The sequence below is a fragment of the Austrofundulus limnaeus genome, unplaced genomic scaffold, assembly GCF_001266775.1.
Source record: "Austrofundulus limnaeus strain Quisiro unplaced genomic scaffold, Austrofundulus_limnaeus-1.0 Scaffold12, whole genome shotgun sequence".
Classification (NCBI taxonomy): Eukaryota; Metazoa; Chordata; class Actinopteri; order Cyprinodontiformes; family Rivulidae; genus Austrofundulus; species Austrofundulus limnaeus.
Window position 1 is genome coordinate 1,530,451 of NW_013952414.1, and position 17,883 is coordinate 1,548,333.

At 39.8% G+C, this 17,883-nt stretch overlaps 1 protein-coding gene across 1 annotated transcript in view; it reads right to left on the minus strand.

The window, feature by feature from the left end:
• The window catches only part of ctdspla (CTD (carboxy-terminal domain, RNA polymerase II, polypeptide A) small phosphatase-like a), a 37,811-nt gene extending 19,935 nt beyond the window's left edge, over positions 1 to 17,876 (minus strand). Inside the window, exon 1 of the mRNA XM_014002184.1 lies at positions 17,726 to 17,876. Within this exon, the coding sequence (XP_013857638.1) occupies positions 17,726 to 17,801 (76 nt within the window). The 5' untranslated portion in view covers positions 17,802 to 17,876. The remainder of the gene's footprint in view (positions 1 to 17,725) is intronic.
• Between the last annotated feature and the right edge of the window lie 7 nt (positions 17,877 to 17,883).

Genomic DNA, 17,883 nt, shown 5'->3' on the forward strand with positions numbered 1-17,883 from the left:
AAAATTGGTTAGCCTGAGGTCCATGACCTTGTTTAGCAGTTCTGAAGCAAATACTGTGGCATTACTGTTTAAAAAACAAAACAGGGAATAGAAAAAACTGAGGAGATTGAAAAATATGACCCAAACTGAATTTAAAGATGCATATCTACGCAGCACCGGGAGAGGCTAAATTCAAATTTTCTGCACTCCTAGAGACTCCAAGTACACATCAAAATGCATTTAAGGGTTAAAGACGTGCACTTTGCATATGTCCCCTTTAAGCTTCTGCATGTTCACACAGTGGAGGAGTCAGCACAAACACTACATTTACATTTAAAGTAATTCACATAATTAAAACTAATAAAAACTGAGGTGTGGAAATCATGTTTTCTTATAAAAAGCTGTAGGTGTTAAGAGTCTTGTTTAGTTTATAAAAAAATATATTTGTTATGCAACTGCTCCACTTGTGTATTTGAAACTTTTTGGTACGTGTCAATGTCTGATACTGAATGTGACATTTAAATCTCAGGTTCTCTTGGTCCGTTGAATCACCAACTCACTGACTCAGTCCAGATTTGACTCATAACTCTAAGAAGTTTACAAAAAGGCGCTAAAACAAGTGATACTGAATGTTAAAGTTTAAATTAAATTGTTTTTCCATTTGTTTTCTTAGGTTTTATAAAAATACTAAAGTAATTATGAGCGAATATGGTCATGTCCTGACTCTCATAATGACTTCAGTGACTCGTCAAAAATGACTTGTGACTTAAACTCTTGAAGCAGCATCACCCTGCACAACCATGGCGTGTACCATTACTGTCGCTTGTTCAAAGTCTGGTCCGGGGGGGCAGCAATTGAGCAAGATGGCCCAGACATTTCTTTCTACCAGCCAAGACACATTCCCACATAGCAAAATTCGTTTGGCCCAGTTCTGGACCAGACAGTGCACTAAGACTCAACACCAACACCAAAGGTGGTCCATGCATGGGCCAGCACCCTATAAATCAAACCACAACCAGGCCAGATGTGGCATTGACAGATTTGGGCCACACAAACCAACCCACAACTGGGCAAGTTGTGTCAATGAAAAATTTGGGCCACATAAACCAATCTACAACTGGGCCAGTTATGGCATGCCATCTTAAAAACAGCGCTATCATTGCTAGACAGAGCAGTCAGCCACCAGTGCCACCTTGACACCAGATACCCATACCCGTCTGCTATGCTAGAGAGTCTCTCTAGAGTGTTCTGGGTCTTCTTCAGGGTTTCCTTCCGTTCGGAAATGACCAGAACACCCCTAAAGGGAGGGATCATTACCAGATGTTTGAACTGCCTCAACTGGCTCCTCTGGATGTGGAGGAGCAGCGGCTCTACTCTGAGTCTCTACTGGATAACTGAACTTCTCACTGTATAAATGAGAGCACAGCTACCCTGTGGAGAAATCTCCTTTTGACCACTTGTATTGCTTTCACTTGGTCACTACTCAGAGTTTTTGGCAAAAGGTGAGGGTAGAAACTAAACACCAACCAATTCCCTTTGCTGCTCAGCTCCATTTTCACCACAACGCACTGGGGCTCACCAACACCTAGGACCGGTAAAAAGGGATTTATGAGCTCCAACTGGACTCTGAGTGACAACAACAGAAACACCACTGGTCAATAAGAAGCCAACGGAGCCTGGTTTCTCTCCATCACATGTTCAGGCTCAACCACTAACGGGGCCGGAAGAGGGAGAAAAGGCAGGAAATTCTCAGCATTCCTGACAGGAAGAGATAATCACCCCCGTGACCCACAGTGTGGAATAATGCCAGACTTCCAGAATACGATCCAGAACTCAACCCAAGACTTTAAATGTTGTTTTTCACTCTTGCTTCAAGACAAGAATTCAGCTCCTGCTGAGGAAAAAAATAAGTTTTGTTTTCAGATTTTGTCTCCAAGTGTTCAAATAAAGATCCTCCTAACAAAAGTGATCCATTCAAAACAAAGAAATTAACAGTAAAGCGATGAAACAAAGACTTTTTCCTCAAACAAAAGAGTGATTTTAGCCTCAACTGAAGAACTGATTAAATAAACTTTTGGCTAGCCGAGACCCTATATTTTAAATATTAGGTGCTGCCACCTGGTCTTAAAGACGTCCACACTCACTCTAATCCCACCAGACAAAACACCTCCAGCCCTAAAGTCCAAAATCCCAAKAAAAATTAATGCCTTATAAGCTACTTTACAAAACTGGTACCGGTTCTTGTGTGACAGCACTCGAGTGGCTCTCTAGTAACACTTAGTTGAGCACCCAGGCAGCTAAAGTGAGCAGCTCCCGGAGAGGCATGGAGGTAAACGTGAGAACAGTCTACGTGAATGTGTCCCTTTAATAATTCAGGTGGAAAACAGGCTTGATTTAAATGGGACAGCAGAAGAACTATGAAGCCAGCAAAAATAAGACGGAGCGATTCCCGTGCTGTCCAAGCCGCAAAAAGGACCTCAGCTCAACAAAACAAAAATGACWCGCTGAAACGGCGCCATCGCCTCAGGCAGCGAGCACAATCTCGCAGAACGCAACACAGCTGCAAGAGGAAACTCCTTTGTGTACTTTGTCAGCAGAATAACACCGAAGGAGGAATCCCTGCAGAAAAATCAGACTGTGCTCTCAGAAAAGAAACACTTGTATCCATAAATCCACAGGGGTTACAATTTATCGCTGACCACAATAACCTGCTGGTGAACATTTTCGTCTCTAAGAGGCTGTTTTAAAAATAACTTCCTAGCTCTAACTCTTATTTTAAAAAGTATCCATGAGCGTCATCTTCAAACTCCAGGTTAAAACCTTACATACAAAGTTCTGCAGAAACTTCTATTCAAATTTTCTTAACCTGAAAGGTCTAAATATGGCAAAATTGGTTAAATAATACAAGAATCGAAGGGGAAAATATGCATTTTTCATCAGACARGAAGACAGAAATTAGGCTTTGAAGTAGTGATGTCTAATGCAGGTCCTTGAGGGCCGCCATCCTGCGTGTTTTAGTCGTTTCCCTTTTTTAAGCAGGTCTTTACATAATATAGAAGCCTGTTAATAACTCCTTCATTCAGATCAGGAGTGTCAAAGCAGAGAAACATTTCAAATTTGGATGTTTCTTAAAAAATATCTTCTTTGGACATGTAGAAACGTCTAAAATTTGAGATGTTTTTCAGCTGAACAATTGAAAAAAAGCCTATGCAAGACTTTGACTTTGATTTTGACTTTAATTTCATAATTAAATAAATAATTCTCTTAGCCCAGCCCTCATCGTCAAAGAAGGCAGCCTAACAGGAATGTTTTTAAAATGTGGGAGGAAACAGGAGGAAACCCACAAAAACACAAGGAGAACAGGCAAACTCCTTGAACCCGGGATCATCTTAAATGAAGCAACACTGCTAACCACTAATCTGTTGTGCTGTCTTGGATTGATAATCCCAAAAAAGTACCCAAACAGTCACAAACAGTAAATTGAGACTGSTAGGAGACAGTTGTGTCACTCTGTGTTAGTAAGGTACACGTTGGGTTATACATGAGAACATGAAGGCAATAATAGTGCCGAATGATGAAATTAACTCCCATTAAGCTTCCTTACTTCCCCCACACAGCTGAGGCCGAACATCGAAGTCCAAACTGAGTTCAGAGACCGTTTTTGTCACCACGACTGACCCTCAGCTGCCCTTCTGGTTTTATTTTCCTCACTTTCAGAGAGGATTTATCTACGCCCGTCCCACGTTAGCTTACATAAGCAGCATTATTCAGGGAAACATTTTTAACGACACGGTTTTTGCAGCGATTTGAGCGCATGAAGCATTCGGTTTGGACCCGAGTCAGGGGACTGCTCTGTCCCTGATGTTGCTGCGAGCTGACAGACAAGACACGGGTGGGTCTGTTCTCCTGTCCCAGCTGTGAAGCAGCAGCAGCAGCAGCGTAGGAGCTGTGGTTACAGTCCGCCTGCAGCGCCTGGAGGACGAGCGCCGCCGCCTCTCCTCTCCGTGAAATAAAAGGAGACAACAAAGGCGGGGGGAACCAACCCGCAGAGAGYGAAGGGAGAAATAATGAGGGAGATCTGACGACTCCGGGAGAGTTGCGCAACCATCTGCCTCATGGCTCACGTTTTTGAGGCTGCTGCAGTTCACTACTTAGATGTTTTTTGGTTTTTTTTATTATTTATATTCTCATCTACGACTTTGCTCAGAAAGCCAGGGACTTAGCAACAGATGTTAAATCCTCCTGGCCCCGTGTGCTGGTTGAAAACAAACTATGTCAGAGGTTATAAAAAGACAAAAACAAGTTCGTGCAGGTTTGTGATGCCATAATTGTAACGGTAACACCAGTCCTGATATATCAGGTGTCAGTTCTGATGACAAACCAAGAGTTTACCTGTTGCTCAATTAAAGCTGACACTCTCTCCAAGCCACTTTCACTCACATTGTACCCTCCTCTGGGCTCTTTGTACCAGGGTACCAGAGGAAATGCCAGAAGTGTTGTATATTTCCTCTTTTTAAAGGGAACTAGTTGTAACATTAGGACAACAGAGCTGCCGGAAGATTCACCTCTGCTTTAGCCTTTAAGTTTTTGCATTAGCTCCAGAGCTAACGTAGCTACATAGAAATATGGTGTTAGCTCTCAAGCTAATAATTTTAGCTCGGGAGCTAACGCTACATATTTAGTAGTAATAAATATATGGCGTTAGTTCTTGAGTTAATATAATGTCATCTGGAGCTAAATATTAGCTTGGGAATTATATATTTATTTTATTTTTAATTATATACCTTTATTTTACCAGTCAAGTCCCATTGAGATCTCAGATCTCTTTTTCAAGGAAGGCAACCCGTTGTACATGTTTTGGGGGGTGGGGGAAACCAGAGTACCCGGAGAAAACCCACACAAGCATGAGACTCCGCACAGAAAGACCCCAGGTCTGAACCGGAGATCGAACCCAGGACCTTCTTGCTGTGGGACGTTGGTGCTAACCACTGAGCCATCATGCTGCCACTAACTAACGCCATGTAACTAACACTACATATTTATTAGCAGTGGTGGGCAGCACTAATCTAAAAATTAATTCCACTAGCCCTAAAGCACTAACTCCAATATTTAGGTCCCCTAATTCTAAAGCACTAATGCACTGAAAGTTTTAGCAAAAGCTTATTTTGTTAACAATAACGTTGATCAATAACATTTATAGACCTCAGTTAGTGCTTCTAAATTTGACCAATAATTTTAGCATGTGCTAATCTACTAATAAATTCTAAAATTAGCAAAAGCCCTAAAGCACTAATCAGGATTAGTTCCCCTATTAGTGCTTTATGGGAACTGTGCCCACCACTGTTTATTAGTAATAAATATATGGCATTAGCTCCTGAGTTAATATAATTTCATCTGGAGCTAATACTAAAGATATTAGCTTAGGAGCTAATGCCACATAAATACAGTAATATATACTTCGGCAGACACCCCCCACTTTTAGGATTTAACCTCCTGTTTCTCTATGAGAGCTATCGTGTTCATAAACATTCTGAACTATCTCTGTAATCTGTCACGTCTTCCATCACTCATGCTTGTGGTTTCAAAGAACATTTCAGACTTTCAGTCTTTTTTTTTTGTGCACCTAGTTTAAGCTTGTTTTTAAAGCTACCTCAGGGAACGACAGCTTGCACAATCACTTGTTTCCCAGATTAGTTSAAAAGTTAAAATTCTCCAATTTTTTTTCTTGACCTGTTTAAAATAAACTGTCAATTGTCTCTTCATTCAGACAAGTAAGACAGCTGTGGTGTCACRGTCTGAAGCTGATAACTTCAGCCCTCACTCTTTATCTCTACAGGAGCTGCGGCAAGATTACGACCTGCAGTCGGAGAACCTGATTATAGGTTGTTATGTGAAGCTTTAGGAGACTAAGAGAAAGTCTGTCCACACAGAAAACAACTGTCAAAGAGCTTGAAGAACAAAYGACTGACAGGAGAAAGGGCTAAAGGTTAAAGTTAGCCAAACAGTGCATGTCATGTTATTTTTAGTAATKGGGCATGGTGTTGTCCCGGGGTTATTCCTATGTTACACTGTACCTGTGTTCCCAGATTCTTGTTGTTCCCTTTGGACGTCTGCACTGAAATTCTGTATGTTTTCATTTGTTTTAAGAGACGGGGAAGACAAACGTCTTTCTTATCTTTCATTATTGACCTTGGTGGAATAGGTACCAGGAAACAGGTACTGGGGAACATAGGTACTACTAGGGAACATAAGTACCAGGGAACATAAATAATGGGGAACATAGGTACTGCTGGAGAACATTGGTACCAGGGAACATAAATAACAGGAAACATAGCAACGGAGGAACATAGGTGCTAGGGAACACAGGAACCAGGGAACATTGGAACCAGGGAACATAAATACTGAGGAACATAGGTACTACTAGGGAACATTAGTACAAAGGAAGATAAAAACCAGGAAACATAGGTACTACTAGGGAACATGGGAACCAGGGAACATAGGTACCAGGGAACATAAATACTAAGGAACATAGATACTACTAGGGAACATTAGTACAAGGGAACATAAATAATGGGGAACATAGCAACTGAGGAACATAGGTGCTAGGGAACACAGGAACCAGGGAACATAAATACTGAGGAACATAGGTACTACTAGGGAACATTAGAACAAAGGAAGATAAAAACCAGGAAACATAGGTACTACTAGGGAACGTAAGTACCAGGGAACATTAATAATGGGGAACATAGGTACTACTAGGGAACATTAGTACAAGGGAACATAAATACCAGGAAACATACGTACCCAGGAACCTAGGTACTACTAGGAAACATAGATACTACTAGGGAATATTGGTACCAGGGAACATAAATACTGGGGAATATATGTACTACTAGGGAACATAAATAATGGGGAACATAGGTATTACTAGGGAACATTAGTACAAGGGAACATAAATACCTGTAAACATAGGTACTGGGGAACATGGGTACTACTAGGGAACATTGATACTACTAGGAAACATAGGTACCAGGGAACATAAATACTGGGCAACATGGGTACTAAATAGGAACATAGGTACCAGGGAACATAAATACTGGGGAATATAGGTACTACTAGGGAACATAGGTACCAGGGAACATAAATAATGGGGAACATAGGTATTACTAGGGAACATAGGTACTAGGAACTTTAGTACAAGGGAACATACTGTAAATACCTGTAAACATAGGTACTGGGGAACATAGATACTACTAGGAAACATAGGTACCAGGAAACATAAATACTGGGGAACATGGGTACTAGGGAACATAGATACTACTAGGGAACATTGGTACTAGGTAACATAAATACCAGGAAACATTAGGAAACGAGAAACATAGGTGCTAGGGAACATACTGGTGAACTTAGGTACCAGGGAACTTGTAGTAAATACAGGGAAACATAAATATAGGGAAAGATAATTACCGGGGAACATAAATATTGGGAAATATMGTTACCAGGGATCATGAATACAAGAAAACATAGGAATGGGGAACATAAATACCAGGACCCATAACTGAGGACCATAGGTGCTAGAGAACATAGGTACCACAAARCATAAATACTGRGGAACATAGGAACCAGGGAACACATGAACCAGGGAACATGAGGTAAATACCGGTGAACATAAATATTGRGAAATATAGTCATCAAGGATCATGAACACAAGAAAACATAGGAACCGGGGAACATAAATACCAGRACACATAAATAACAGGGAACAATAATATCAGGAAATATAGGAACATAAATACTGGGGAACCACAGGCGTGTGTCATAGTTAGGAGAAACCGCTGATTCAACAACACTATGCTGACAAAAACTAAAACACAAACAGAGTTATGTTGATCAGACTTTTCAAACTCCTCCACAAGTACAAGTAATTTCAAGACTGATTAAAGATGCGTAGAAAAGCTATTTTGGAGCATTTAAAAAATCTTTTCAGTCCTCATTCAGTTTTCTTCTAAATTAAACCCACTCAGCACCAAAACACTGAATTCCATTTCTTGCTGTAAGTCCAGTTTTTGCTCGTTGAAAGGCAGCTCGACGTTGATGGAAAGGATGTAAACAAGTAGGTCATCTATTTGCACGTGTGTTGGTGTTAGCATGTTTCCAGTGCCTATTTTTTCCCAGTCAGCCATTTGTTTCTTCATTTCCACANCACACACACACACACACACACACACACACACACACACACACACACATGCAGCCTGTCCTACTTAGAGGCCCCCGAGATGAGCAGTTAAACAGGATTCACCTTTACCTCTGATGAATCCCTCCGTGTGTCTCCTACAGCCTTGGTGTTTGTTTCTGCTCGTCTCTTTGAAAAYGTATAAAACCCTTATGTGCTCCTCTGTCACTTATTTCCCAAAGCGGGACGCAGCGTCGTTCAGGAGACGTGGCAGAAAGTCATTATGAACAAAAACATGATTTTTCCATTTTAGATATCCAATTACTGCTGATGAATGTCAGGCAGCAGAGGGTAAAATATGCAGAAAAAGGCCATTTTACCAACATTTACCTGTCAGAGTTGGACTAAATACCTGCCTGCAACTCAAAAGCTTTCACATCCACATTTTTGACCTCTGACCTTCTCTCGCTGCATTGATTTGTTTTGACTCTGTTTGTTTGCCAGAATGGACACTGAATTTATATTAGCCTGTGCTTCCCTCGCCAAACATTTAAACATGGGTGTTGCAAGCCTRAAATCTGCGAGTTAATTAGGAGTCTTAACGTTCACCGAATCTAAAATGACTGACAGCCATCAACACTTCGGATCTGACTYGGGTAGAATATTTTACTCTAATGAGATATTTTGACACCGCGTTGGCTCCAGAACCCAGCAATAACAGGATGTGAGCGACACTCCAGACTACAGTCAAACACAAAACCTCCCCGCAGAGCTGTAAAACGAACCGTCCAAAGCACACAAACATTAAAAATAGGCCCAGTAAAATCYGAAGCACGCTGAGCAGAAGAACCAACTAACAAGACAATTAGTGCAAAGAAATGTCGCAGGGCACTGCCAAAAATACGAATAAGAGTAATGTGAACAGCTTCAACTTATGAAATGTTACACAAAAAGAGGAAAACATTTAGAAACTAGACATGGGTTTTTTACGATGTAAAAACAAGTGTGCATTGCCATGTAGCACAGCTCTGCCTGCAGCATTGGACTTGCAGAATGAACTTTGAGTTCAAATGTGTTTGCTATACCAGCTTGTGCCTGTCACRTCAGCAGGTGTTTGTAATTAAGGTAATTGTGTGACAATATGAAGTTTGAAGAGATATATTTTTTGTTTAAGTTGCGTTAGCTGGGTTTTGAACCATGATGTCCCACATGAAAGCCCATGACATAGACCATTAAACTGTTGGAGCGGTGGCAGGGTGTGGTGCCAGGGGTTGGTTTGTATCTGTGCAGAAAGAGGCCACATTGCCAATGCAATTATTGACACTTAAGTGCAATATATTACAACAATAGGACAACATAAAGACAGCATTACAGTAAAACATCAAAATACAATCATATTATTAGTGTAATCACTGAACTACTGAGTTTAACTATTATAAAACTATGGTGCAGTACCATATTGTGTAGAGAAAGCAGGGGGCAGTATTGGACCAATACAAGGCTCCATTGACTGCCATTATAATTTATTAAACATTGATATTTCAAAAACTATAAGTTTTACAGGCACCAAAAGACATAGCCATCATTTGGCACAGGGGCTTTACAGATATAAATCACAATGGCAGCCCTAAGACAAAGTATGCAGGAGGAGAAGCATGGCAAAGTTGAGATGACTTATGGGAAACGAATCACAATAAATGCACACTGAAAATGGATTATTAAATTTCATAACAACAAGATGGCTTGTGTGTCAACTAGCAAACTCAGACAAGATAAATCATRTAAAATTGCACTCTAAAGGGGGACGTTTTTTAGCAGAAGTCTTTGAACTTCTTCCTGCATATGTTTGAAGATTTAACAGTCATCTAGTGTAGGAGCAAGGAAGAACACTGCCTACGGTATTTTCCCATGTGGCTCCTCACAGGCTGGGGTGGAGAGCTTCATATTGTACAAGCTGTCTAAAAYGGCTGACTTTAACATAAATATTTAGTGTGTACATGTAAAAAGAAACATAACAAATCTTCCTAATGAATCCTGTCTCAGGTAAGGTGGTTYAAATTCAAAATAAATGTTATCAGATAAGTCTGAACAACAGAGGAAACGCTTAAGAAAAACACATAGAGCTGCAGCTTGTTTAGGTTCTGCATGACCAAATATTTGGTATTACCCTAGAAAGTCTTGTTTTTTTCTCTTTGGTCAGAAAACTTTACGTTGTAGTCAGAAATATTCAAGCTGATTTGGTACATTAGCATATGCTAAAGGTTAACTTAGCCTAGTAATTCARCATGAAGCTAACAGTTAAGTTTTGTCTTAATGGGGACCATCACTGGTGTTAGCAACTAATGATGGCTTTGTGGCTGCTAGGGTTGGGCATAATCGTTTCGTGTGCAACTAATCGTCAGAAAAACATTAATCGATTATTTTTTGGCACTTCTGCTTCAAATATGACAAACATTTAAAAAAAAGTTCTGTAATTTATTTATCTCTCAACACTTTTTAAATTTGATGTGTAGCCTGAAGTCTGTAATTTTGACACAATTTGGAACAGATTTTTTACAAAAAAGCAAATCTTCCCCACTAAATTAGTCATGTGACTAGGACAATAGGGTGTCCAGGGACTCCAGGGGATTAAGCTTCAAATTAATTGTTACTGGATAAATAATTAATCGTGATTAATTTTTTGCCAATATTGCTAAACCCTATCATGGCCAGCTTTGGCATCTATGTTAGCAGACATGCTAAAGCTAACAAGCTCAGCTTTTCATTGAGATTTTCAGGCTTGTTTGTTTTGTCTTTAATTAGCCAAGAATACAGTATTTTTACAATTGAACAACTAAAAATGCAGGCATCCATCACTCAGTGATCCYACGTAAACAGTTTGGAAGCTTTTCAATTAAGAAACTCGGACCTAAAACTGCATTTCTTTTTAGCAAATGAGGAGCTTCAGTGTGGAATTAGGTTAGAGTAATAAAGATGTGTTTGAAAACATCTAACACTTCCCCAGAGATGGATCTGATCGGTTTTCGAAGCTGCTCTGGCTGAAAGGGGTTCATAAATTTGTAATGAGGACCCCACACCTTAGGGTTGAGCTTTTCTCTGTTCATCCTCTCTGTCAAAACCCTGCGATGAACAATGACATCACTGAACGCACGCAGACGCCCAATAGTGTTTTCAATTTCAAAAGAGGTGGAAGCATCTGACCGAAGTATTTATGTTACACAGTACAATGCCTGCACTTTAATTAAGTTTTTTTTTTTATTTGCATTAAAAGACATGGAACCACAAATACCAGCAGACTACTGGAAGAGGACTTCAACACTTCAAGCGCCTTTCTAGTGTGTTTGAGAGCAAAAGCTGTGTTAAAAGGGCTTATAAATCAAAATTGGTTTGGTTGTTATTATTTCTAGCCAGTGTTTTCTTTGTCTCTCTTCCAGAGGAAAATACAGCTGGACCAGTCCTTTTGTGTTTCTCTGCGTCTCTTTCCTGTCCCCACAAACTCAGCCGGTCGAGGGAGATGGTCGTCCATCCTGAGCCTGGTTCTGCTGGAGGTTTCTTCCTGTTAAAACTGAGTTTTTCCTCTCCACTGCTGCCAGTGTGCTGCTCAGCATGGGAGACTGTGACGACCTGACGTTATTTTTTTTGTACAGTGCCGTGAGAAGGCAGTTAATATGATATGGTGCCATAAAAATTAACTGAACAGAATTAAATATAGGTAGCAAGGAATGATTCTCAACCAGGGGTACCCACTGGGGTACTAGAGCATATTACAGGGGATATGTGGAAATATTTCATAGGTGTGTAAAAAATAAATAAAAACAGGACTGTGATATGTAGGGCCCTATGATTTCCGCAATGCGGAAATTGCAGATGGAATCACGGAATTAACACAAACAGAATCCAGTATAAAATGTGGAATCTCATGGAATTTACTGGTTTGTGTGAGTTTCTGACGTATTTTGGACACTGCTGTTTTCTGCACATTACCTTATTTAGTTATTTAATTACTCGTTCAAAGCAACGTTTTTATCTTTATGTTTAATTTGAGTTGAAATGTTCTTGGGGGTTAAATTAATAATATTTATAAATAATAATAATTAATTATTAAATTTAATAATCAGCTGTTGTACATTATAGTTTTGGAGAATCATTGCATTTGACTGAAGGGGTACTAGTGGTACGACAAAATGGCTCAGGGGGAACACAAGTCTAAAAAGGTTGGGAACCGCTGCTGTAGAACAGTGTTTCCCAAAGTTGGGGTCGGGACCCAAAGTGGGGTCCCGAAACATCAAGGTTGGGTCCTGAAAAGATTTTCTGAATCAATTACATTTTTGCCTTAGTTGTTACAAATGAGTGAGGTTAGTGTATTTAAAATGGATAGATGTAGTATAAAAATATTGTTACTATGCCCGTCTTTAGTTGACCTGATACAAATGTTTATCATCCAAAAATAGCTCGGGGTACAGGTCTCTGCTACTGTTATTTTGTGGGTCAAAAGTTTGGGAACCACTGCGCTTTGGTTCCCAAAGTTGGGCTTGGGACCCAATTATGGGCCATGAAGCACCTTGGATAATCTCCAGAAATCAATTTAAAGGGTAATAAAAATAATTGCTGATGTAATATTTTCCCTATAATTATTACAAAAACACAAAATAAGTAAAAATAAGTATTTAAATTTGTGTACAAGCTGTTTAGATTGTCAAAAAAACAGTGTTTTTAGGGTTATTAATGAAGTTTGTGTACTCAGACCAGTAATATTTGGGGTCACAAGTTTTTGCCATGGATATTTTGTGGGTCAGAAGATAAAAAGTTTGGGAACCACTGCTGTAGAACATACCAGATAACATAGGAAACATATAGGTACCAAGGAACATGGGTACCAAATATCATAGGTATGCTCCAGAGTAAAAGCTGCCCAATACTTTTGGTTGTTTTTGCACCAAAGAGGGACAATCAGAACTCAGTGTCTCTGCTCAGTCCACTGCAGGCATCAACCTCACTTTACACGTTCATAACGTGCAGCATGTTCCAGGAATAACCTCAAACACCAAGTGTTCATGAAATAACTGGCGTTTTCTAAGATTAATATACAATTACAGATTCAGGGTTTTTTTTTTCCCACAAATTTCTCCTGGGAATAGTTTCTAACCACGATGACTTGAAGGGGAAAATGTATTAATGTTCCATCAGTGCGCATAAATTCCAGCGTCTGCTGCTCCTCGTCGTCTGTTTTCAAATTACACATTTCATCTCCCTCACCTGTCGTACTTCAAACACAAAGGTGGGAGTTAATGGGCTCAGTGAAATGTACTGCTTCGTGTTTAATTCTTTTTTTTTTTTTTGTGCTGCAATTGGAAAAAGGACAGGTCATTATGTTGCTGAGGAGAATAACACTCACGACTGAAACAAAAGCTTTTTTAAATGATGTGAAAGAAACCGTCATCCTCATGTGATCCTGGATCTGCTGTAATCACTGTTGTACAACACAAATTAAAATTAATTCAAAAAAGAAAAATAGTACTCTCCTTTTCTATTTGATTGTTGCCGTTTGGTTGGCTCACCCACTGCAGCAGTGAAGAGCAAAACTCAGATATCACCTAATGATTTTGTCCACCTACACCTGCCTTTACCGGTGAAGTTATCAGAGTAAAACCGGAGAGATTTATAAAGACAATAAAGACCGTGACTCCTCCTCTTTCCACTTTCAGCAGTCCGTTGCATCTTGTTGCATCAGACCATAAAAAAAGAGAAAAAAATGGCTGCTAAATAAAAAGCAGAACTGGGCTTTAGAGAAAAGCAACAGTTTTTRAAATGATCATTATGATATAAAGCAATGGTGTTTTAAATAAAAATATATGATACAAAAAACAGGTTTGGCTCGTTGTGAGTCGTTTGAAGGTTAAGGAAAACAAATTACTGTAATTTAACAAACACTTTTTTTCTTTCTTTCTTTTTCTTTCTTTCTTTCTTTCTTTTCTTTCTTTTTCTTTCTTTCTTTTTCTTTCTTTCTTTCTTTTTTTTTCTTTCTTTCTTTTTCTTTCTTTCATTTTCTTTCTTTCTTTTTCTTTCTTTTTCTTTCTTTCTTTCTTTATTGCTTTTTTAATATAAAGAAACACAACATGACAGGATGCCAATTTTAAAGGATTATTTGGTTGCAAGTTTTCAAGGAAAACACTAAAAGTTGATGTTAAGGGTTAAATTTGAATTAAGCATCAAAATGTAGTCAAACAATCACTACACTCACTAACTTAACCAGAGTTGAGGCTCGTTTCAGTCCTGAAGCTTCAGATTTAGACTTTAAAGACGTTAAATTTAGACGTTGACACTATAAACTGTTCTTAATGTCACGCCTGGTACAATAAAGTTAAAGAAATAGATCACTTTTGGAACTTAGGTCATATTTTGTTTGTGCACATCTGAGGGAAAGCAATGTGTCCATCTAAATATAGGAACAAACACATTTTGTGAGTGTGCGGCTCAATGTTTGTGTGTGTGTATGTGTGGTTTGACGAGCCACAGCGTCGAGTCGTCTCTGGTCAGGTCCTGACCCTGCGTCTTCATCCCTGCCAGATTAATTGTCAGATTCCAAAGGCCATCTGGGATTCGCTGTTCAAAACGACATTTGTATAAAAATAAAAACAACGGTTCAACAACAGCTAGCATTGTTTCACTTTTAACTGAATAACATTGTAAATTTTATCTGTAACAGTCAACAGTGAAGCAAGARGGTGACCTTTTCTCTGCTGGGTGTAGCAGGAAGCTGGGGTCCCTCTGGCCTCCCACCGCTGGCAGGAATGGGCTCTAATGAGGGGCTGGACCGAGTTTTCTGTAAATTTTATTGCTTGAAACTCACATTAAATGAGAAAATGTAACTTTGGCTAACGACGAGCCCCTCTGAAGAGTCGGAGGAACCTCCTGACCCCTGAGGGGGATTTCTCATCGATGTCATCACCACTCGGAGCAAAACAACACAGAGAAAAATGTGCTTTTTAGTCGTCCTCTGCTGTGTGGAGCAGCTGCTGAGCTGCTGTTTTCAGCCACTTTTTACACTCCTGGGGGTTTTGGACAGCTGTTAAACACTGTCACACTGTTTGTTTTTATTATTATTATCATTACAGAGCGATGCTCAAAGAAACTAATGAGGTTTTATTTCACAGCGTAGCCTCTTCACGCATGTTCCTCTTTGATTCACTTAAATGTTTTTATTTTCCATAGCTTAAGTTGCATGTCAAACTCAAGGCCCAAGGGCCAGAAATGGCCCGTGTTGCAGTTTTATTTGGCCTGCGATTTATTTTAAATGAAATACAATTCACCCATCGATCTGGGACAGATTAACTTTTATTTGTTCCCAATTTACCTAAAAAAACACTAAGCTTCTCGTGGCTGTTTGCTAACTTTGGAGTCTCTCCAGGACAACTCTTACCTACCCAGAGTTCATGACCACAGGTGAGGGTGGGAATGTGGACCGACAGGTAAACAGAGAGCTTCACCTCGCAGCTCAGTTCCCTCTTTTCAGCACAAATTAGGCAACTAAGTAACATCCATCAATGTGACAAGTGCAATAACAAAAGCTATAATCACTCACAGTGTTTCAGTCGTAGCGCACCTTGTTGTGAAGAACTGCTGATTCTTGCTCTCCACAAACTCGTGCCAATTTTTTTATTTTTGGTCCGGACAAAGAAAATCAATTCAGTCACCAATTTACAGAGACTTGTCTATTTTGCCAAAAGCAATCTGAATCAAAAAATAATAATTCCCGGAGCAAGGTGAAGCGCGTCGAGCAACGGCTTCCCTTCCCACCTTGTACTACTCAGAGAAAATAGTTTTATTTTTAAGCCCAATGTCTGTTTGTGACAGAAAAAACTTGGTCAACTGGAAAATACAGCTACGGAGCTTTCAAAGTGATGAAAACAAATATTTCATCCATGCAAATATGAATGTTATGAAAATAGCATCTATGTAAGCTGGGGTTGGGCAAAACTGTGTGCAAATAATCATCAATAAAATAAGTTACTGCAATTAGTGCCACGTGACGATGACGTATTTTTGTGCTCATATGAGCCCAAAAGTAGAGGCAGTTTGGAAGAGCTAACGCTAATCCCTAATTTACGCTGCGTTTCCTCCGACCTCCACGGTAAAAAAAAAATCTAAAACCTATCATAAACAATGAGAGTATTAACACTGCGTCCGCAGGACGTGGTGTTCACATGGCAATCCACTAAAATTAGATTCAGTCCTATTTTTATCAGATGACAGGTCGGAGACACTACAAAGACCACAGTGCACCAACAGGAAAAGGAATGAACACAACATCCATATTTTCAAAATAAATCACCAAAGGCAGACTGCATTTTTATCAAAGTCCTTGCTATATTAATAAATATACAGGTATATTTTCACATACATGCTGTCAAACTGTATCATTCTGTTTGAGAAGCAGATTGCAGCACACACGCAAAATATGTGGATTTTATTTTGAAATATGGATTTTAAAAAAAGACAACCGCAATACAGCTTCAACTATTCTTTGTTTCATGTTTTTTTTTTCCACAGGAGGAATTAATTTAATCTGACTTCCACATTCATGACTGGATTTATTACACGATCTTGTATGTTCCGCTCATGCTTCCCAGTGTCCTTCACACGGGAGCGGAGCGGGCGCAGTGTAAATGAGGGTGGAGACGAATGACGGCTAACTGCGCGGCGTGGCCACCGGAGCGGAGCCGCGTGCAGTGTAAATCCAGGGGAACTTGTTCAATCACCTGAGTATGAGGAAAGCCAGAAAATGCAGACCGAAGTCACAACGTCGCCCACATGAGCGCATGTCATCTATAAATCGTTATAATAATCGTTATCCGCTAAATACTCCAGTTAATTGTGATGAATTTTAATGTCAATATTGCTCAACCCTAATGTAAATCTGTGATTGTATTGAGATAAACATTCAAGTATTTGTGCCTTGGTAGTGCTGTAGACTACACAACATACCTGTGAATTATACTTATAATAATCTGACATTTCACTTCTGATAACTAAGGTCTGTTTATGATGTGTTTTTTTTTTATAACTAGAGACTGAGTTGTAAACTATGACCTCCACGTGTCCCTGAGTTGGACCTGATCCTGGATCAGATGTTTATTTGTTGTCAGGTGTCAGGATGGAGGCAGAGCAGAACCCGCCCCCTGTAGTAAACCCAGCTCCACAGCTGAGGGAGGAAAAGATCAGGATTTAACTGAAGCAAAAAAGGGAAATCTTCGGATGATGGCTGCAAAAATAAAGAAGCCGTGCAGCAGCAGCAGCAGCAGCACGATGCTGGTGTTCTGGTTCTGGTTCTGGTTCTGGTTGTGACCCGTTAATCCTCTCTGCCTCAGATGAAACCATGGACGTTTTCACGTCGATACTGTTTTGCTGTTGCAGCCCAGAAGCCAGTGTTCCCTCTCTCTCTTTTTTTTTTTTTTCTTTTTGCACACAGAGAGCTGCAGATTTCTGCAGACTGGCACCAAAATAAAAACAATTCAAGCCAATCAAAACATAAAAGGCTCGCGTGTGCGCGCGCGCGTGTGTGTGTGTTACCTTTATCTTGACCTGATGAGATGCTCTCCTCCTCTTTCGGATTTGCAACCTGTGTTATGATGGACGTGTTGTCCATGGAAACGAGATGTTGCGCACCTATCCGCTCCGCCGCTTGGTTCTTTTTCTTTTTTTTTTTTTTTTTTTTTTTTTTTTTTTTT